This window comes from Esox lucius, chromosome 20 (genome assembly GCF_011004845.1).
Source record: "Esox lucius isolate fEsoLuc1 chromosome 20, fEsoLuc1.pri, whole genome shotgun sequence".
NCBI lineage: Eukaryota > Metazoa > Chordata > Actinopteri > Esociformes > Esocidae > Esox > Esox lucius.
Window position 1 is genome coordinate 17294425 of NC_047588.1, and position 22754 is coordinate 17317178.

The 22754-nt window shown below is 44.0% G+C and overlaps 1 protein-coding gene across 2 annotated transcripts; it reads right to left on the minus strand.

Moving 5' to 3' along the window:
* Positions 1-9396: 9396 nt before the first annotated feature.
* Positions 9397-14916, minus strand: LOC105019163 (T-complex protein 1 subunit gamma). 2 transcript variants are annotated; one of them, XM_010885115.3, is made up of 14 exons: positions 14801-14916; positions 14230-14291; positions 14082-14132; positions 13423-13485; positions 13236-13332; positions 12962-13079; positions 12656-12842; positions 11199-11348; positions 10943-11075; positions 10759-10840; positions 10497-10677; positions 10140-10385; positions 9914-10045; positions 9397-9711 (listed from the first exon to the last, which is right to left on the minus strand). In XM_010885115.3, the coding sequence occupies exons 1-14, from the start codon at positions 14826-14828 to the stop codon at positions 9619-9621; spliced, it is 1623 nt and encodes a 540-aa protein (XP_010883417.1). In that variant the 5' UTR covers positions 14829-14916; the 3' UTR covers positions 9397-9618. The 2 variants fall into 2 exon arrangements, with proteins under 2 accessions (XP_010883417.1, XP_010883418.1); XM_010885116.5 differs by lacking the exon at positions 14801-14916 and adding an exon at positions 14473-14750.
* Between the last annotated feature and the right edge of the window lie 7838 nt (positions 14917-22754).

Genomic DNA, 22754 nt, shown 5'->3' on the forward strand with positions numbered 1-22754 from the left:
TAACAACAGTTAATGGATAAAGGGTTCGAGATTTTAATGAATTCACATATGCATTAAAATAATTCACATAATGCATGGCATTAGACTCCCACTATTGAAATAATAAAATGTCTTACAATATCTGCTTATTGACAGAGGACTGTATGGAAACATCTCAATGCTAAAAGTCATTGAAATAGAGTTTGTAATACCACTCCGAATTGTGCCAAAGGAAAGTTTTGACCATGATCAGACCACTGTCTTCCTCCAAGATATCTAGACCTGCTTCAGACAATAGTTTGCTGAACTGTAGTGTGTGGTTTGACAAGAATATCTGTACTTAGGACTCAGTGTGAGCTATTCCTTATTGTGTTGCATATTGGGAATTAATCTGGTATTATAGGCTAATACCATAAACTATATTTGAATAGAACATCACAGGTTTACTAACACTCTAGTCAATGTTTTCTCTCAAACTTCTCCACAACTGGACATGTGGATTATAGGGAATTTGTGCATCCCCCACAAGAATTACAATGTCCTAGAAATATTTCCTTTTCCAACCAACATCTCTGAATATGATGAATGTGATAATTGGCTTCCTATACAGTGTCTGCTGGGTGATTTGGGAATTGTATAGATTTAAAAGAAATGTTATCTATAAAATCAAGTACACTAATTTAGTTGTATATTTGAAATTATTTTAATTAAAAGTGCTACATGTGGGATTAAAATCAACAAATAAATAGGTGAGTAATATTGTGAAATACCATAATTACACTGTTGAATCTGTGGACATTTACTGACTTTACAATGTAAAAAGAAATCCAATGTTTAGCAACTTTTAACTATGAAACATAGTTTGTCTATTTCATGTTTATGGAATTCTATTCTTGTTTTTCTTTTACTTAATATATTTTCATAATTTTGTTTCAAATTAAAATACAAAATTAACATTTGATTTTATGGTTCATCATTAGTGACGCTGACAAATGATGGTTAGAATGCCAAACGACCAATGAAAATGTATTTATCCACATTGGCAATCTTGGTGTGTGTGTGGATTCTACAAGTGTCTGGAACCCCATTGCAAGGATGAGACACCATTCTCACATTTCATTATGTGGTTTTCTTTGTTTAGTAAAATGTTGTCTAAAGTGCAGCTCTGGAATCACCGGTGTTCAACTGGGTTGAATCTGGTGACTGAGATGGCAGTTGAATACAGTATATCAGCAAGTTGAGTAATCTTTGTCACTAAAGCTCCTGTCAAACCTGTCCCGAGTCACCTCTCTGTCACCGTCTCTGAGTGCGCTTCTTCAAGCCATGTTAGTCAAAATGACCCTAACATGCAGGTACCGTGACGTCGCCCGGTATGGCGCAGCCGGGGCCCCACCCTGGAGCCAGGCCCGGGGTTGGGGCTCGTATGCGGGCTCAGCCCGAACGGGCGACGTGGGGCCGCCTTCCCGTGGGCTCACCACCCACAGGAGGGACCATAAGGGGCCGGTGCGAAGAGGATCAGGCGGCAGTCGAAGGCAGGGGCCTAGACAACCCAATCTCTGGACACGGAAACTGGCTCTAGGGATGTGGAATGTCACCTCACTGGCGGGGAAGGAGCCTGAGTTAGTGCGTGAGGTTGAGAGGTTCCGATTAGAGGTAGTCGGGATCACCTCTACGCACGGCTTGGGCTCTGGAACCACACTCCTTGAGAGAGGATGGACTCTTCACCACTCTGGAGTTGCCCATGTTGAGAGGCGGCGGGCTGGTGTGGGTTTGCTTATAGCTCCCCAGCTCTGCCGCCATGTGTTGGAGTTTACCCCGGTGAACGAGAGGGTCGTTTCCCTGCGCCTACGGGTCGGGGATAGGTCTCTCACTGTTGTTTGTGCCTACGGGCCGAACGGCAGTGCAGAGTACCCAACCTTCTTGGAGTCTCTGGGAGGGGTGCTGGAAAGTGCTCCGACTGGGGACTCTATCGTTCTACTGGGGGACTTCAACGCCCACGTGGGCAACGACAGTGACACCTCGACTTTGTTGTCGTCTCATCTGACCTGCGGCCGTATGTCTTGGACACTCGGGTGAAGAGAGGGGCGGAGCTGTCAACTGATCACCACCTGGTGGTGAGTTGGATCCGATGGCGGGGGAGGAAGCTGGACAGACTCGGCAGGCCCAAGCGTACTGTAAGGGTCTGCTGGGAACGTCTGGCCGAGTCTCCTGTCAGAGAGATCTTTAACTCCCACCTCCGGCAGAGCTTCGACTGGATCCCGAGGGAGGCTGGAGATATTGAGTCCGAGTGGACCATGTTCTCCACCGCCATTGTCGAAGCGGCCGCTCTGAGCTGTGGCCGTAAGGTCTCCGGTGCCTGTCGAGGCAACAATCCCCGAACCCGGTGGTGGACACCGGAAGTAAGGGATGCCGTCAAGCTGAAGAAGGAGTCCTATCAGGCCTGGTTGGCTTGTGGGACTCCTGAGTCAGCTGACGGGTACCGACAGGCCAAGCGGGCTGCAGCCCGGGTGGTTGTGGAGGCAAAAACTCGGGCCTGGGAGGAGTTTGGTGAGGCCATGGAGAAGGACTATTGGCTGGCCTCGAAGAGATTCTGGCAAACCATCCGGCGCCTCAGGAGAGGGAAACAGTGCCCTACCAACGCTGTTTACGGTAGAGGTGGGCAGCTGTTGACCTCAACTGAGGATGTCGTCGGGCGGTGGAAGGAGTACTTCGAGGATTTCCTCAATCCCGCTGTCACGTCTTCCATTGAGGAAGCAGAGGATGAGGGCTCAGAGGTGGACTCGTCCATCACCCGGGCTGAAGTCACAGAGGTGGTCAAGAAACTCCTCGGTGGCAAGGCACCGGGGATGGATGAGATCCGCCCTGAGTACCTCAAGTCTCTGGATGTTGTGGGGCTGTCTTGGTTGACACGCCTGTGCAACATCGCGTGGCGGTCGGGGACAGTGCCTCTGGGATGGCAGACCGGGGTGGTGGTCCCTCTTTTTAAGAAGGGGGACCGGAGGGTGTGTTCCAACTATAGGGGGATCACACTTCTCAGCCTCCCCGGGAAAGTCTATGCCAGGGTTCTGGAGAGGAGAATATGGCCGATAGTAGAACCTCGGATTCAGGAGGAACAGTGTGGTTTTCGTCCGGACCGTGGAAAACCCGACCAGCTCTATACCCTCTACGGGGTGTTGGAGGGTTCATGGGAGTTTGCCCAACCAATCCACATGTGTTTTGTGGATTTGGAGAAGGCATTCGACTGTGTCCCTCGCGGCATCTTGTGGAGGGTGCTTTGGGAATATGGGGTCCTGGGTCCTTTGCTAAGGGCTGTCAGGTTCCTGTACAACCGAAGCAGGAGCTTGGTCCGCATTGCCGGCAGTAAGTCAGACTTGTTCCCAGTGCATGTTGGACTCCGGCAGGGCTGCCCTTTGTCACCGGTTCTGTTCGTAATTTTTATGGACAGAATTTCTAGGCGCAGCCTGGGGCCGGAGGGTGTCAGGTTTGGGGACCACACAATTTCGTCTCTGCTCTTTGCAGATGATGTTGTCGTGTTGGCCCCTTCTAACCAGGACCTTCAGCATGCACTGGGACGGTTTGCAGCCGAGTGTGAAGCGGTGGGGATGAAAATCAGTACCTCCAAATCCGAGGCCATGGTCCTCAGTCGGAAAAGGGTGGCTTGCCCACTTCAGGTTGGTGGAGAGTGCCTGCCGCAAGTGGAGGAGTTTAAGTATCTAGGGGTCTTGTTCACGAGTGAGGGAAGGATGGAACGGGAGATTGACAGACGGATCGGTGCAGCTTCTGCAGTAATGCAGTCGATGTATCGGTCTGTCGTGGTGAAGAAAGAGCTGAGCCGCAAGGCGAAGCTCTCGATTTACCAGTCAATCTACGTTCCTACTCTCACCTATGGTCATGAGCTTTGGGTCATGACCGAAAGGACAAGATCCCGGATACAGGCGGCCGAAATGAGCTTTCTCCGCAGGGTGGCCGGGCGATCCCTTAGAGATCACCCGGGAGGAGCTCAGAGTAGAGCCGCTGCTCCTCCACATCGAGAGGGGTCAGCTGAGGTGGCTTGGGCATCTTTTTCGGATGCCTCCGGAACGCCTTCCTGGGAAGGCGTTCTGGTCCCGTCCCACCAGGAGGAGACCCCGGGGAAGACCTAGGACACGCTGCAGGGACTATGTCTCCCAGCTGGCCTGGGAACGCCTCGGTGTCCCCCCGGAAGAGCTAGAGGAAGTGTCTGGGGAGAGGGAAGTCTGGGCATCCCTGCTTAGACTGCTGCCCCCGCGACCCGGCCCCGGATAAGCGGAAGAAGATGGATGGATGGATTACTTAAGTGTATTATTTATTTTGGCAGGTTTTTTGGGGCAGTATTTATTTGCATGCATGTCCAAATATTAGGAAATATTTTATTGCTCACAGAAAAATAGATTCAAAGTAAAATCTATGAAATTAAGATACCACAAGCAGCATCCGATATTGGACCTGTTCCTGCAGAACACTTGTCAAAATGTTAGAGGTCACGTATTGCGTGTAATTTTGTAATGATTCAATTAAGATAAAATATTACAGTTATTGAATAAAGACTGGTATTTGTTACTTTCATCATCACTGATTTCTATCTTTGATATTAAGGTGAGCCTTGTTAAAGTCAAAAGCATCAAGAACATTATCAAATACCAGGAAATCATAGAAAAACATGTCTCCGCCTGGAGACTGGAATCTGGACGCAAGTGGATCTACCTGCAAAAAACGACCTCAAGAACACAGCAAAATCTACAATATGGTTAGTTGACCACCAAATTATTATCACCAAAGCATTTTTGAATGGCCATGTCAGTTTGCAGAAGTCCTTCAGTAAACCTGTGGTATGATTAAATATGATGTACGTACTACTAAACTACTTTGTTGTGTTGTTGTCCCACCCGGCTATTTTAAGATGAAAGCACCAACCTATGCCGCTCTGGATAAGTGTCTGCTAAATTACAAAAAATTATATTGATTGCATAAAAATTATAGCAAGGATCTGGAAACATTCTGTATGGATTGTCTAAGATGCCTACAGCAACTCATTCTCTAACCTCATTAAAGAAAAATACTAAAATCTGCATTGCAATATATACTGTATTCAGTGGCTTTATTCCAAGGTTAAAAAGACTCACGACTGGGCACACAAATCTGTAACAACCACTTCGACCCACACTGGTTTTTTCACATTCCATGTGGGTGTCGGATCAACATCCTAAATACAGACATTGCGTAAACACTCCAATGCCGGGTTTGAATGAATCCCATCCATATTAGTATATATCTTTTCCTCCAGTAACTGTGGAATTGACTGTATTCGTCACATTTAACATCAAGTCGTATTATGACGTAGCATAACGTTGTTCGACGGCTAGACGGTGCTAACGTAAAGGGTGTTCACATTTTTGTCGGAGGTAAAATATAGTTAACTTTAACCTAACTGCTCGAACTTTGATGCGTCTGTTTTCCGTTTTCCGAATTACAAGAAAGCTACTCATGCAAGTCAGTTTGAACGTAGTTTTTTTTTTATCTGTCTCTACACATTGATAATTTCAATTGAAAATATCTAAGTACAGGGACATCAGAAGTTAAAAAAATGGCAACAGCCCCAGCTAGAAGAAAACATGGCGCATGTCTGCTTCGAATCAGAGAAAATTGTCCATTCCGAAAATTAAGGAAAAACAGGTGTTATGGTAAGAAAGTATATATATTTTTTTATGCATGGATACAAAAAAAAATAAAACTCATACAAATGACCCATAAATGAGTATGACTATACCACCAAGAATGTGGGATTGTAATCGATTGTAGCCTAAAATTTACACTTGATACCTGTCGACCTTTGAACTTTATGTGAACTTGGCAGTATAACACATTGCATTCGTTTGGTAATAATAATCGTACATTGTAAAGTTGTATTTTCTATAAAGCCATTCAATACATCAAGAGGGGTACCAACAACAAGGAAGCAAATGCGTTACTTTTCTACATGCGAACACAATACTTGTTCAAGGAATAACATACCAGAAGAAAAACAGTCGTATAAATAGTTTCCCAATTATTTGCACCATTGGTAAAGATGACCAAAAAATGACTGCATAAAAAATAACTCTGGTAAAGAGCTACATTTTATGTAACAACAAAAACATAGGGGAAAACAATTAAACATAGAAAACGTTTATTTTTAACAAGCAAATATATTTGTCTGAGAAAGATAGTGCCAAATATTTGGCACCCCAAGGATTCTTCTAAATACCATCCATGGCTTCCTATTCAACTTGAATATGAAAATGAAGTAATACGCATACGTATTAATAATAATACGTCAAATCGTGTGGTCATCTATAACTATGGAGGAAGGCAAATAATTCACGAATAGAAATGTGGACACCATAAATATAGCAATGGGGAAAAGGAAAATAGCAACAACAAAGAAACCTAAAATAAACCACTTCTAATGTGGCAATAATTACCTTCAAAACACGTTATAAAGATGGTTCAGGAGGCAAAGGAGAATCCAATGGTAAATGATGTATCATGTCAAAATCATATTTTAAAGTATAACAAATAACTATGTGCATTGAAGCTGAAATAAACAATAGATATATTACATTTTAAAAGGATAAAAAGCTGTACTTATTTTGCAGCACTTAAACAATTTTTACTAAACTTTCTCTGAATTGGTCACCAAACATTACCCAACAGAGAGAGTCATGAAATGAACTGATTTCTAATATAACAGAAACAGCACAGACATTGTAATAGAAGGGTGTCCGTTTGTCAAAAGGCCACAGCAAAGATGTCAACGCTCCTTGTTCCATTCATATACACAAAATATCTTAACAGTTATATTTTGAATCAGACCATTAGCATGTATCTATGACCATTGTTTGGTGTCAGTTTTGAGGAAGCAATAAGGCTGAATTAATTCACAAATCACACAGTTGCTTAAAACAGGTCTTGCAGGATTGGCATGCTGTCTGAAAGCACTAACGCTAGTAATTCAGTGTGAAATGTCTTCCTTCACAATCTCCTCTCCTTCCACTGGAGTGATCTATGCAAATATTTTAAGCTTAGAGAGTAAATAAACATTGTGGACACAAATTATTGAAAATGCCTTTTATCAGTCAAGGTCTTTGATGGAGGAGGAAACTGGACTGAAGTATAGTTGTCTAATTCTATTTTCTTCCTGTCCCTTTGACAGACATTACACCCTCAGCTTCAGCCGGTGATGGGGCCTATTGGGGAGACACCAGTGAGCACTCAATTTCTACATCCGAAAACAGACCTTTCAGCACACATGTAGAGCCCCTCCCTCCATCCTGTCAGTCTGTTTATTCCAGACAATCACAAGACTCCATTGGTAAGTTCAAAAAACAGTGACCTCTACAGGTTCATGCCCTAAGATATTCATAGAGAACCATACCTAGCACAGGAAGTGGCGCAGGTCCTGTAACGGCAAAATCCTCTTTATTCACTGGTCGTTTTAAGCAAGTCAAAACTATGTTTCTTCACCACTATGCAGTGTTCTTATCATCAAACAAACCATTCAACAACTTCCATGAATCACTGTGCGTGTGCACTCCTATACCAGCATAAAAGGAAAGATATGAGATCCTGATCTACTCGCTGTCGTCAAATCTGGACTACTGCAACTCACTGTTGACTGGGCTCCCTGAATGTGCCACCAAATTCCTGCATTTAATCCAGAACGATGCAGGACGCTAGGTTAACCACTAGAAGTTCTCCCATGTTCTCCCCACTCTTCAGACAGTCTTCCAGGTGAAGCTGGTATCCTCTACAAGACCCTGGTGCTTGCTTACAGAGCAGCCCCTCCCTACATTCAGCCTATGTTCAAACCGTCTTTTTGCCGTCACACCCCTATGAAGAGCAGCTCCTACTCAGAGCTTTGAAAGTCCTTCTCGGTCCTGACTCTGAATAGTAGTGGTGAAACCAGTAATCCTACACATTGTTAAGAAAAATTGTTATTGGCTAAGGATTGTTCATTTCAAGTTAAAGGTTAGATTTATCTTAATGACTACAGTGTAAGGATATCATTTTTTCATATCCTATTTTAAGGGTCCAATAATTGTGAAAGCCACATTAGAGTATCACAGCTCATTACCTATGCTGCTCATTTGACATTTTTCTTTAATCATCTTTGACTACCAATAATTTGGCAGTGAACTATATGCCATTTTCAAGTGACGAAAACAGAACCACATACCTTTCGTTTCTCACATCACTTTCCACCTACCCATCGCTTCTTTTTGGTCTCACCGCTGATAGCAGCAATGGATATGGATGTGATCAGACTCCCTGCTCCTGCTATGGATGTCATGAGTCTCACCCCACCCTGTCTAGTGGTTCCAGGACCTCCGGCTCCCAACCTCCAGCCTGGCTGCCAGCACAGAGAGCCCCCCACTGCGGCACCCGCTGAGGCCAGCATGGGTGAGTTAACACCCCTGTCCGCACCCCCTTCCTAGTCCTTTAAGGTCAGACACAGGGCTTACTAAGTTGCTCTAACAGGGAAAACATAGGATTCCCACATACTTCAGAAGAGCTTGGAAAAATCCATAACTGGTGTAAGTAGCTTCCTTACATTCTTTGTGTTGATAACTTAAGTGCAGATTTCTTCTCCAGAACTGGACAGCGGTGTCGACCCAGAGACTGGAGAGAGAGCCCAGGAATGACAGAAACACCTCACTGTTTTTACTGGCCAGATCCTGGAAGCGGTATAAACCATGCAGTGTTGTAGACTGTCTGCAACAGGTGAAGTGGTTCAGAACCTTCAGGCGGTATAGAATCTAGCTGGACTAACGTTGTGAAATACTGTCCTGGAAAAAGGTACAACAACCTGTAACTGTACCAATGAAGGCACATAATAGGATGTTTTTTTATTAGGGTGTAACAACCATATGCTTCAGTAGGCCACCTACAGAGCATGGACCGGGCAACCCTTGAAATATTTTAAATGGCTTATTTTCATTGCTTTATGTGCACAGAAGATAAACATGCGTGGCACACATTCACCTATTGCTTTGACTAATCTAAGGTCAGTACTATGACAAATCCCAGGGAAAGCATCTACACACTTGCAAATTAATACCTGTAATCTATATTTTTAAAAGTTCAACCCTGTGAATCAAAAATATATTTGCACATTTTCTTGTATATTTGAATATGCTGTGGTAAATTGCCAACCTGGGGATTTCATACCTTGTTTTAAAATTTTCTAATAAATCTGTCCCACCAAGTTCTGTTACTCATTTGGGGGAAAACCTGCTGATAACATTATTATAGTACAACCCATTCTTACTTCAACTGGGTACAACAGTGCTATAAAACAATACATATCATAGTTCACTCAATACACTGTAAACAATAAGACGTATGCAATAATAAACGATATCAGAGCATTTACATGGAACTTTATAGCAAATCAAAATATGTAACAATAACTGTACATTGCAACAGAGTGACTTGATTATGGACACATGCTTGGTTGAGAAAACCGACAAACGAATTTCAGTTGTTCTTGCTAAAAAGCATCCAAAATTCGAACAGTAGGCTGTGCTATGTACCTACTGCTAGCCTTTATTTACCCACTGCTCTACCATGCCTGTCCCTTCTCTACTCAGCCCCCTGTCCTCCTCCAGCGTGCTCATCTCCTTTCTTCTTGTGTCCAGACACAATGTCGTCAATGCGGAGCAGCAAGATGGCCGTCTAAAAGACAAGGAAACCCAAAGTTACATTATTATCTGGGTGAACCCAGGAACTCATCCCTGGTATAGATGAAGTGGTCCGTTTGACTGGTCTGAATGGGTTTACTGATGACCTTAAAGCAACTCCATCCCTTGCGAGACATTCAGTCAAGCTGTTCATACATTGAGGAGTGAATATCCCATTCAACACCAGCCCCTCTTACCTCCACAGCCGTCTTGTATGTCTGTGCCTTGACGGCCAGAGGCTCACAGATGCCCAGCTCATTCATTTCTGCCAGGGTGCCCGTTTCTCCATTCACCCCCCAGGATTCACAGCCCTCCAGGGTGTGCTTGGCCTACAGAGGGGACTCATTTTAAATTCTGCCCCACCCAACCAAACAACAGAGGAAAGGCGCGCACGCCACAGTGCGAGGACGTCTTCACACGTACCCTGAGGGAGGTGAGCACGCGGATGGTGGAGGCTCCGCAGTTCTGGATGAGGGTGCGGGGGATGACCTCCAGGGCCTGGGCCACAGCGCGGTACGGCCACTGCTCCACCCCGGTCAGGGTCTTGGAACGCTCAATCAGCCTCTTGGACACAGCCATCTCCACCGCGCCGCCCCCGGGGAGCAGAAAGGGATCTAGCAGCACGTTACGGCACACCTGCATGGCATCCTGTAGGTTCCGCTCCACCTCCTGAAGGGAAACACATCAACACCTCGTTCAGATCACCTTGTCACAGTGGTAAAGTGTGTTGGAGACATCCTGGAGAGTTCTCCGTGCGTGAGGGGTGAGCTGGTTACGTACAGCCAGGATCTCCTTGCTGGCTCCTCTCAGTAGGATGGTGCAGGCTTTAGGGTCTTTGCACTCTGTGACGAAGGTGAAGTACTCATCTCCAATCTTCTTGATCTCAAAGAGGCCGGCTCCGGTTCCCACGTCCTCTTCGCGCAGCTCTTCTGTGCGGCTTGCGATGCGAGCGCCACACGCTCTGCGAATAAAGCCCATTAGTGATAGCAAAATGGCTTTCAAATCACCACATTCAGTATACCTCATGTTGAATGGACCTTACCTTGAAATCCGGTTGTTGTCAGTCTTTCTGACGCGGCGGATGGCTGTAATATTGGCTTTCATCAGATAGTGCTGAGCCAGGTCTAGGGAGGTGAAAGTGAGTTTGCCTAGTCAGTTCTGTAGGGGCTTCAGGAGATTGAGAGACGTTTCTAGAATTCTCCAAACAGTGAGTGCGTTTGTGGTACCTGAGATGCCCTTCTCAGTGAAGATGAGATCTGGCTTGAGGCGGATGATATCTTCACAGATTGTCTGGATGTACTCTTCCTCCATCTGAAGGATCCTGGAAAAGTCCTCCTCACGCGTGATCTCTATGTCAGTCTGCATAAGAAAACAGCATGTACTGGCTAGTACGTTATCACTGTGGGCATACTGCATGTGTTAGCAACGTGTGTAACTGGATCAGTGAATGACAGGTTAAGTGTGTGCCTGTCTGTCCTGTACCTGGCTCTCGCCCTTCTTGTACTCGAGGGAGCAATCCAGCAGGATGATGCGGGGGTTCTTGATCATTCTGCGCATGCGAGGGTGAGTGACATCTTTGTTGATCATCACACCTTTCAGGACACAGGAGTCCTCAATGATGCCACCGGGCACCTATAGCCATAGACAAACAATGAGGACTCGAACCTCACCGGCCATGCTGAGTCACGGCACAACAACACCGTGGCAAACTTACCAATGTGAACGTTGTGAAGACGTACACCAGTGTTCAGAAGTCACTTAGAAATGCCCTTGTTTTCCATGAAAACGTACATGGAGTTTAAATAGGAAATATAGCTACATTAATAGGAAGGAGTCAAGTGTTTTTTATTGAAATAATAATTGCTCCCACAGGGTATGGCGTTGCAAAACGGAGTGATAGCCTTCCTTCTTCAAGATCCCATTTACACCCAGACCATCACATTGCCTCCACCATGCTTGACAGATGGCATCAGGCACTCCTCCAACATCTTTTCATTTGGTTTGCATCTCACAAATGTTTTTCTTGGTGATCCGAACCCCTCAGACCTGTTGTCCAAATCACTTTTTCCCAAACTTTCTCTGCCTGTGTTGTTTTGCCCATCTTAATCTTTTATTTTTATTGGCCAGTCTGAGATATGGCTATTTCTTTGCAACTCTACCTTGAAGGCCAGCATTTCGGAGTCACCTCTTCACTGTTGACAATGAGACTGGTGTTTTGCTGGTACTATTTAATGAACCTGCCAGTTGGGGACATGGGGTGTTTATCCCTCAAACAAGACAGTAATGCAGTGTTTCCCAATCCTTGTCCAAGGGACTGAAACTAGTTCACGTTTTTGTTTTTGCCCTAGCACTCACACACCAGATTCAAATTAAAGACTGATGATACACACTTGATTGACATAATCAAGCTAAGTGGTTTGACAACATTTAAAACAGGTGTGATTGCTAGGGCAAAACCATGCACCACAGAGTCCCAAGGACCAGGATTGGGAAACACTGCTCTAATGTATTTGTCCTCTTGCTCAGTTGTGCAATGGGTCCCACTCCTCTTTCTATTCTGGTTAGAGTCAGTTTGCACTGTTCTATGAAGGGGGGTATGAGATCTTCCGTTTTTTGCCAATTTCTCGCATGGAATCTATTTCTCAGAACAAGAATAGACTGACAAGTTTCAGAAAAGTTTCTTATACATTTTTTTTAAATAAAAATGTTAATAAAAAAATAAAAATAACAATAAAATTCAATTGGAACACACTAGCGATTGGTGCTTATAATGTGCCTCTGTAGATATTCTATTAAAAACATACAATAGTCATTTCCAACATTAACAATGTCTACACTGTATTTCGGATCAGTTTGATGTCATTTTAAATGGCCAAAAAAAAACATTTCTAAGTGACCCCATATTTTTTTAACAGTAGTATATAACATTTTAAGCTCACCTTCTCCACTTTGGCATACAGCTTGATGTTGATCTCTTTGCGTCCATGCTCCTCCAACTCCACAGTCCGCACAGCGTCCAATGCAATGTTACAGGCCATGGTAGACCAATGACTCAATGCCTTGGTGCATATGGCCGAGTTGATGATCTTCAGCATCTGGGCCTTGTCGTTCACATCCACTGGGGTGCTAAGAGGCCACAGGGTTAGTGGAGCAGAGTGAACCAGCGAAGTACGGACAGCCTCTGAAGGGCATACACGCGTTTACTGTTCAGGTCAGTGAATGTACAGGTTATATTCCATGTCTACCTGATGTCTTTCAGCATGTCTAGCATGTCATCGAGGGCATGTCTGTAGGCACTGATGATGACTGTGGGGTGCATCTGCTGCTCCAGGAACTGCTCTGCTACGGACAGCATCTCCCCAGCTGGACGGACCAAAAAAAGTCAAGCCATTAGACAAGAGCCTTTTAAAATTATTTATTTCAAATATGCACACAGTTGTAAAATGGCTTGGAGGAAGACGATTCGAAAATCTCGTCAACGCGGCAGTGAAAGGAAGTGAAATACCTGCAGCCACTTACCAAGGATGATGACTGACGTGGTCCCGTCTCCCACCTCCTCGTCCTGTGTGCGACTTATCTCAATCATGGACTTGGCGGCTGGGTGCTGCACCTGGATCTGTGTTTGTTTACAGGCAAAAGGTTTTTAGATCACAACTTTCAAAGCAGTGCAAGTGTGCTCATGGGAATTTGAGTACGGAAAGCGCACCTCTCTGAGAATGGCGTTGCCGTCGTTGGTCATGACAATCCCACCCATGGGGTCAAGCAGCATCTGTTAATGGAGGTCAAAGTATAGCGTGTGCACATACAGATTAGACCGATGAAAAAGCAGGTGCAGCAAAATGCTTGCGTGTCTAGTCACTCAACCATTTAAGTGTAATAAAATCAAAACAAGCAGCAAATCCATGTGGTTTTTAAAATTACGTAAAGCAGTCTACACAATTAAGTACAATACCATGCAAATAGAGTTAATGAACAGTATAAACAGTGATGGGTGAGTTGGCAGAAATATTTTTTTTCCAAGCAAGTATGATTAAGAACACATTTCAGCAAAAACCTTGGAGCAGTAGGAGTTGCCTAGCTCATGGACAGAAGGACGTACTTTCAAAACTGTGACAAGTAGGCAGTGTACAGGCTAGAATGATACTGAAAGTGGTCCCTGGCCGTAAGCCACACATGTGCATGGAAACATCACTGGACCAAGGCAATCCTCCAGCCAGCAAGACTGTAAATTGCTCTGGATAAGAGAGTTTGCCAAATATCTTTTTAAAATTAGATATAATAGGAAGTGGCAATATACAGTATTAATAAAGACCATTTAAGTCGGTTGTATTTTGGTGTCATATTGAAGCATGTCTTGAAGCAAACCTTCATCATCGCTCTTGGTCCCAGGCATGTCCGGATGACATCTGCTATTGCCTGTAAAATGTGACTCGGTTAGGTTGCAGTCTGTAGGCATTATTCAGGTTGAATTTCTGCAATTAAATGTAGTGGAAGTAGTGTCTGTCATTTTTACCTTTGCTGCACCTATGTTCCCTTTCTGGACCTTGCGTCCAGACTCTCTTTTCATATTCTGGCCTAAAAGGTAAAGATTGAAGAAATGTTCCTTAGACCTATGCTCAAAATGACTGAACAAAATTGTATGAGAACTGATACTGATAACACGCCAAAAACTGAAACACGACTCGGGAAATAGTTTGTTAGCCATTTAGCATACCTAGCGAGTTAACTAGCAAAGCAGCCAGTACCCAAGACTTACCTGAGTCATTTGAGCTTTCTAATCCCTGAACAAATTAATTTGCGTTAACATCACTTTTGCAAATGGTTAACAAACATCGTAACATCCTTGTTTATTCTCGAAATTGGATAAAGGTTTAAAACTGCGCTAGTTAGCACTGTTTGCCTACGCAGCATGACTGTCATTCTTCGAGATCTCACACTAGCTAACATTACTGAGCAAGGCCAGAACATTGAGCATCACGTCGCTTGAATGAAACAGTTAACAAATATAGCAAACTTTAATGTACACTTAATGCAATTCTGTATTTACTATATGTATGAATATTGAAACTTTGTTCATTACTTACTCAACACAACAATCGGTCTTCCCATCATTTTGGCAGCGTATATAAACCAACGGGCTACCAAGTTATACCTACTCTGCACTACGCAGTAAAACAAGCAAACCGTACGTATTTTCCCGCTGGGCGGGTGGTACACTATTTGACCAGTAGAGTACCGTGTGATTTTGATGAACAGCCAAACAATCCAATCTCCGTTAGGACGAAACAGGAAGTAGACACCCGGCGCTGTCTTCAAGTTATGAATTTTACCTCGTGATTTTTACTGTCGTATTTGATGTTATGTCGCAGTAGACACATTTACACTGAACAAAATTATGAATGCAACACTTTTGTTTTTGCCCCCATTTATCATGAGCTGAACTCAAAGATGTAAGACTTTCTCTATAACAAAAGGCCTATTTCTCTCAAATATTCTTCACAAAATCGTGTTAGTGAGCACTTATTTGCCGAGATAATCCATCCACCTCACAGGTGTGGCACAGAGATGCTAATCAAGATGCTGGTTAGACAGCAAGATTATTGCACAGGTGTGCCTTAGGCTGGCCACAATAAAATTTGCAGTTTCACTATATGGGGGGGGGGGGGGGGGGGGGGTTCGAAAACCAGTCAGTATCAGGCGTGACCACCATTTGCCTCACGCAGTGCAACACATCTCCTTCGCATAGAGGTGATCAGGTTGTTGATTGTGGCCTGTGGAATGTTGGTCCGCTCCTCTTCAATGGCTGTGCGAAGTTGCTGGATATTGGCAGGACCTGGAACACGCTGTCATATACTCCGATCCAGAGCATCCCAAACATGCTCAATGGGTGACATGTCCAGTGAGTATCCTGGCCATGCAAGAACTGGGATGTTTTCAGCTTCCAGGAATTGTGTACAGATCCTTGCAACATGGGGCTGTGCATTATCATGCTGCAACATGAGGTGATGGTCATGGATGAATGGCAGAACAATGGGCCTCAGGATCTCGTCACGGTATCTCTGTGCATTGAAAGTGCAATCAATAAAATGCACCTGTGTTCATTGTCCATAACACACACCTGCCCATACCATAACCCCACCGCCACCATATGCCACTCGATCGTTGACATCAGCAAACCGCTCACCCACACGACGCAATACATGCTGCCATCTGCCCTGTACAGTGAAAACCTGCCTCAAATTACAAGCCTGCTTTAATTCTGCTGATTGGAGTGTCTTTGAGGCTGCAGCCACAGACCTACACGAACTCACTGACACTGTGACATCTTACATCAGTTTTTGTGAAGATATGTGTGTGCCGACAAAAACCTTCTGCACATACTGCAACCAAAAACCCTGGTTTACGGCAAAACTCAGGCAGCTTCGTCAGTCTAAGGAGAAGGCCTACAGAAGTGGAGGCAGAACCCTGTACAATCAATGTTGTGTCACCATCCTGCCTGAAAGTTTGTGCCGAACAACTGGCCCCCATCTTTACACAGATCTTTGACAGATCTCTGGATCCCGGTCCCCCCCCAAAAAAACATCACTGGATTGAATGACTACAGACCTGTTGCCCTCACATCTGTGGTCATTAAAATGCTTTGAAAGATTAGTGTTGGCCCACCTGAAGGATATCACAGGCCCCTTGCTAGACCCCCTGCAGTTTGCCTACCGGACTTACAGGTCTGTGGATGATGCTGTCAACATGGGACTGCACTACATCCTGCAACACTTTGACCCTCCAGGGACATATGCGAGGATCCTGTTTGTGGACTTCAGCTGGGCTTTCAACACCATCATCCCAGACATCCTCCATACCAAACTCATCCAGCTCACTGTGCCAGCCTCTACCTGGCAGTGGATCACAAACTTCCTGACCAACAGGTGTCAGCAGAGGCTGGGGAACATCACATCCAGCACCGAACAATCAGTACCGGCACCCCCCAGGGGTGTGTGCTCTCCCCACTGCTCTTCTCCCTCTACACCAACAACTGCACCCCAAGAGACCCATCTGTCAAACTACTGAAGTTCGCCAACGACACTACGGTCATCGGCCTCATCCGAGACGGTGACGAGTCTGTCTACAGGTTGAACAGCTAGTCCTCTGGTGTGGTCAGAACAACCTGGAGCTTGACCCGCTCAAAATTGTGGAGATGACTTTAGACTTCAGGAGGAGCCCCCCGACTCTTCCCCCAATCACCATTCTCAACAGCCCTGTGTCTGTAGTGGAATCCTTCAGGTTTCTGGGATCCACTATCTCCCAGGATCCAAAGTGGGAGCCCAAGACAGATGCCATAATTAAAAAGGCCCAGCTGAGGATGTAATTCCTGCGCGAGCTTAAGAAGCTTAACCTGTCTATGGAGCTACTGATCCAGGTTTACACAGCCATCATCCAGTCTGTTCTCAGCACATCCAACACTGTTTGGTTTGGATCTGCCACAAAACTGGAAAGGAACGGACTACAATGGACAGTCAGAACTGCAGAAAAGATCATTGGTGTCAAACTGCCCTCCATCCAAGACTTATACAAAACCAGAGTCAGTAAAAGGGCAGGAAACATCACTGCAGTTCCATCACACCCTGGATACAACCTGTTCCAGCCCATTCCTCTGGTAGGCGCTACAGACCACTGTACACCAAAACCAACAGACACAGGAACTGTTTCTAGCCACAGGCCATCACTCGGATGAACAGTCAACTTCAGACACTTAGTGCCAGGCACAATCCCTGAATAACAACCCAGTAACTCTGACCCTAACATCCACCTATCTACTACTTATTATTTTGTCATCCTGTAATTCAGTGCTGTTCATACTGTATATATACTGTATATATCATATCCACCTACCTCATGTACACAGAAATTACATTCCAGCATTGTTTGCACTCTGCTCCATTACACTATATATATATATATATATATATATATATATATATATATATATATATATATATATATATATATACATACACTCAATTAAAGGATTATTAGGACCCCCTTTCGCCTTCAGAACTGCCTTAATTCTACGTGGCATTGATTCAACAAGGTGCTGAAAGCATTCTTTAGAAATGTTGGCCCATATTGTTAGGATAGCATCTTGCAGTTGATGGAGATTTGTGGGATGCACATCCAGGGCACGAAGCTCCCGTTCCACCACATCCCAAAGATGCTCTATTGGGTTGAGATCTGGTGACTGTGGGGGCCATTTCAGTACAGTGAACTCATTGTCATGTTCAAGAAACCAATTTGAAATGATTCGAGCTTTGTGACATGGTGCATTATCCTGCTGGAAGTAGCCATCAGAGGATGGGTACATGGTGGTCATAAAGGGATGGACATGGTCAGAAACAATGCTCAGGTAGGCCGTGGCATTTAAACAATGCCCAATTGGCACTAAGGAGTCTAAAGTGTGCCAAGAAAACATCCCCCACACCATTACACCACCACCACCAGCCTGCACAGTGGTAACAAGGAATGATGGATCCATATTCTCATTCTGTTTACGCCAAATTCTGACTCTACCATCTGAATGTCTCAACAGAAATCGAGACTCATCAGACCAGGCAACATTCTTCCAGTCTTCAACTGTCCAATTTTGGTGAGCTCATGCAAATTGTAGCCTCTTTTTCCTATTTGTAGTGGAGATGAGTGGTACCCGGTGGGGTCTTCTGCTGTTGTAGCCCATCCGCCTCAAGGTTGTGCGTGTTGTGGCTTCACAAATGCTTTGCTGAATACCTCGGTTGTAACGAGTGGTTATTTCAGTCAAAGTTACTCTTCTATCAGCATGAATCAGTCGGCCCATTCTCCTCTGACCTCTAGCATCAACAAGGCATTTTCGCCCACAGGACTGCCACATACTGGATGTTTTTCCCTTTTCACACCATTCTTTGTAAACCCTAGAAATGGTTGTGTGTGAAAATCCCAGTAACTGAGCAGATTGTGAAATACTCAGACCGGCCCGTCTGGCACCAACAACCATGCCACGCTCAAAATTGCTTAAATCACCTTTCTTTCCCATTCTGACATTCAGTTTGGAGTTCAGGAGATTGTCTTGACCAGGACCACGCCCCTAAATGCATTGAAGCAACTGCCATGTGATTACTTGATTAAATTATTGCATTAATGAGAAATTGAACAGGTGTTCCTAATAATCCTTTAGGTGAGTGTGTATATATATATATATATATATATATATATATATATATCACATCCACCGTCATTATGTAAATAATTATACCTGTACAAAAATATTGATTTCCAGCACCCTTTATACCCTGCTCATTGCACTATTGTCTCATCAGTCTTAATATGTTATTGTTTTGGTTTATTATGTGTATTTATGTGTACTGTATATTGCAGTCGGTTACTCTCATTGAATGTCTTTTGTTAATTTTATTTTTATGAGTAAGCATATCATGAGCCTGTATAATCCAGAGTCAAATTCCTCATATGTGTACACATACCTGGTGAATAAAGCTGATTCTGATTAAATTATTTAATTTTTTATACCACAGTATTAACGTGGCTACGAATCGTCCACTGTGTCGTTCGCTATTTCCATGATTATGTACAGATCGTCAATGTTTGTTATTATCCAAACAGGACCATATTCACGCCAGCAACTGTTGTTGGTCATTTGCCCTTTACGCTCACTAGAAATCCTCACTCCTCCGTTTTGGGACACTAGAACAAATTGCAGAGGCCTACATAAATGACGATATAAAGGACATGTTTTTTCCTATATATTTCTCAGATCCTTAATGTTCCTCGTGTTACAGTTCTTTGCAGCAGACGTTCATCCTTTAGGGAATCTACTTCCAAATGGATCCCTAAGCACTTGTGGAGATGTGTATAATATAGCAAATCTTCCTTTCTGAGTGCAAGAGGACGCTATTAACCCCATTGCTTACATCTGCCAAATCCTGTCATATCTCTTCTCCACAAATGCATAGGGCAGGGATATTTAACACTGGCCTTCCAAGCCAGTTACACTATTTTTTCATTGCAACCCCTCATCAGGTACACCAGGTGGGTGCAGAAACCCATCAGGCTCTGGCCTTTGGAGGGTCAGATTTGAACACCCATGGCCAGTGGTGGTTAATTTGTGCCAGATCCAGACGCTTCTCGATCCGGGACTTGGGACACTTATCCAGTACCTATTGGGACATGCACATAATTTGACAGATAAGGTTTTCTGTCTGAATAAGTTTATCAACTGTAGTGGAATATCGATGGTGAGCTAACATTAGAAATAATGCTTAAAAGACTATAAGATTCATTTTCATTTTGTATACTAGTGGGTCAGTCGGCACCTAAACAGCCCAGAGAGGAGAGCTCCATGGCTGTTATGTGGAGTGTTTTGATCATTGAACAGAAAGGTAAGAATACGAATTTTCCACAAACTGTGCGGTAGTGATGAATATGACCCGATTATCTTGATGTTATGGTGTAGTTAGCTAGCCTGCCTATGGATTGGGTGCAACGCTTGAATTATAAGAGTTTGCTTGTTGGTGTAAGTACCATACGTTAATAATATGGCCACAGACCAGTTTTGGCAGTAATGACAGTTATGGGTGTGTTAGAGTAATTGTGTTAATTTATATTTTCTACTTATTTATCAACATGTGCGTCAAGATTTTTCTCAGTTATTTCAGCACCGTGCTCCTGTTACAGCTCGTTTGATAAGGCACCTCGTTCCTTCCAAAGATTTACAGATCCGCATTCACTTTGTCAGTGCACAATAAGGGTTGAGTTTGAATGCCAACTGGTGTTGCTGTAATTCAGCTAGCTTCCAGAAAGTGCGAGAAAATCAGGATATCACCTTATACGTTTGCATAGTGAGGTTTTCATAATAGGGCCTGCTCGGTTGCAAACACTGAACATAATGTGTTTATATACTTATGATCCCACCTCCTTTTAAATATATATGTACATCTAGTTAAAAATGTGTGTACATCTAGTTAAAAATGTGTACATCTAGTAAAAAATATATATGTACATCTAGTTGAAAAGGCAAGGTGGTCCACGGTTGGAGACCCCTGCTGTACAACCAGACATCTAACTGGTCCAGGGCGGGCTAATAGAAAACAGTTGATGTGTTGCCGGAGCACCCGCTCCACTGGTCCAGGCCAGGATAATCCGCCCCATCCCTCTTCATTTAAAGTTAAACAAATAAACAGCTATATTTGATGTAATGTGACTGATAAACCTCATCAGTGTTTGAAAATACCAAAATGTGGATTATTTGCTATGTAACAAAACTGATAAGAGGCTACAATGACACAGGAATCCAATAAAATTTGTTTTTTAAAAGTATTTTTTACCAAATCCAACAGTAAAAGCAGACAGGATGTTTTAAATCATGTAAACATTTAATGATTTCAGTGATTACTTTAGCACATTTTAATCTTTCTCACAAAGCACATTTATGGAAGATGCAAATGGTAAAAAGGTTACCCCAAAGCCCAGGTGTTTGACAGAAAAGTCTAAGCATAGTGCTTCAGTGGTATAAACCCTATTTTGTCATCAAAACTTTTATACATAAAGGGAAACTGAGAATATGAGTTTGAATTGTGAAGTTTCAACATATAAATATATACAGTATCTCACAAAAGTGAGTACACCCCTCACATTTGTGTAAATATTTGATTATATATGCTCATGTGACAACACTGAAATGACACTTCGCTACAATTTAAAGTAGTGAGTGTACAGCTTGTATAACAGTGTACATTTGCTGTCCCCTCAAAATAACACAACACAGCCATTAATGTCTAAACTGCTGGCAACAAAAGCGGGTATACCCCTTAGTGAAAATGTCCAAATTGGGCCCAAAGTGTCAATGTTTTGTGTGGCCACCATTATTTTCCATCCCTGCCTTAACCGTCTAGGGCATGGAGTTCACAGGTTGCCACTGGAGTCCTTTTCCACTCCTCCATCACAGAGCTGGTGGGTGTTTGAGACCTTGCGCTCCACCTTCTGTTTGAGGATGCCCCACAGATGCTCAATAGGGTTTAGGTCTGGAGACATGCTTGGCCAGTCCATCACCTTTACCCTCAGCTTCTTTAGCAAGGCAGTGTTAGTTTTGGAGGTGTGTTTGGGGTCGTTATCATATTGGAATACTGCCCTGCGGCCCAGTCTCCGAAAGGAGGGGATCATGCTCTGCTTCAGTATGTCACAGTACATGTTGGCATTCGTGGTTCTCTCAATGAACTGTAGCTCCCCAGTGCCGGCAGCACTCAGGCAGCCCCAGACCATGACACTCCCACCACCTTGCTTGACTGTAGGCAAGACACATCTTTGTACTCCTGACCTGGTTGCCGCCACACACACTTGACACTATCTGAAACAAATACGTTTATCTTGGTCTCATCAGACCACAGGACATGGTTCCAGTAATCCATGTCCTTAGTCTGCTTGTCTTCAGTAAACTGTTTGTGGGCTTTCTAGTGCATCATCTTTAGAAGAGGCTTTCTTCTGGGACGACAGCCATTCAGACCAATTTGATGCAGTGTATGGTCTGAGCACTGACAGGCTGACCCCCCACACCTTCAAACTCTGCAGCAATGCTGGCAGCACTCATACGTCTATTTCCCAAAGACAACCTCTGGATATGACGCTGAGCACCGGTACTCAACTTCTTGGGTCGACCATGGTGAGGCCTGTTCTGAGTGGAACCTGTCCTGTTAAACTGCTGTATGGTCTTGGCCACCGTGCTGTAGCTCAGTATCAGGGTCTTGGCAATCTTCTTATAGCCTTGGCCATCTTCATGTAGAGCAACAATTATTTTTTTCAGATTCTCAGAGTTCTTTGCCATGGGGTGCCATGTTGAACTTCCAGTAACCAGTATGAGGGAGTGTGAGAGCGATAACACCAAATTTAACACACCTGCTCCCCATTCACACCTGAGACACCAGGGAGGGAAAATGGCTAATTGGGCCCAGTGTACTAACTTTTTTTTGCCAGCGGTTTAGACATTAATGGCTATGTGTTGAGTTA

Bases quoted from the DNA above. Each gene is read 5' to 3' on its own strand.
- LOC105019163 (XM_010885115.3), bottom strand. From the start codon at position 14,828: ATGATGGGAAGACCGATTGTTGTGTTGA. The intron at 12,843-12,961 runs GTAGACATGGAA...GTGGCCTCTTAG, and splicing joins GACATGCTGAAAGACATCAG to CACCCCAGTGGATGTGAACG. The intron at 11,076-11,198 runs GTACAGGACAGA...TTTCTTATGCAG, and splicing joins ACAAGAAGGGCGAGAGCCAG to ACTGACATAGAGATCACGCG.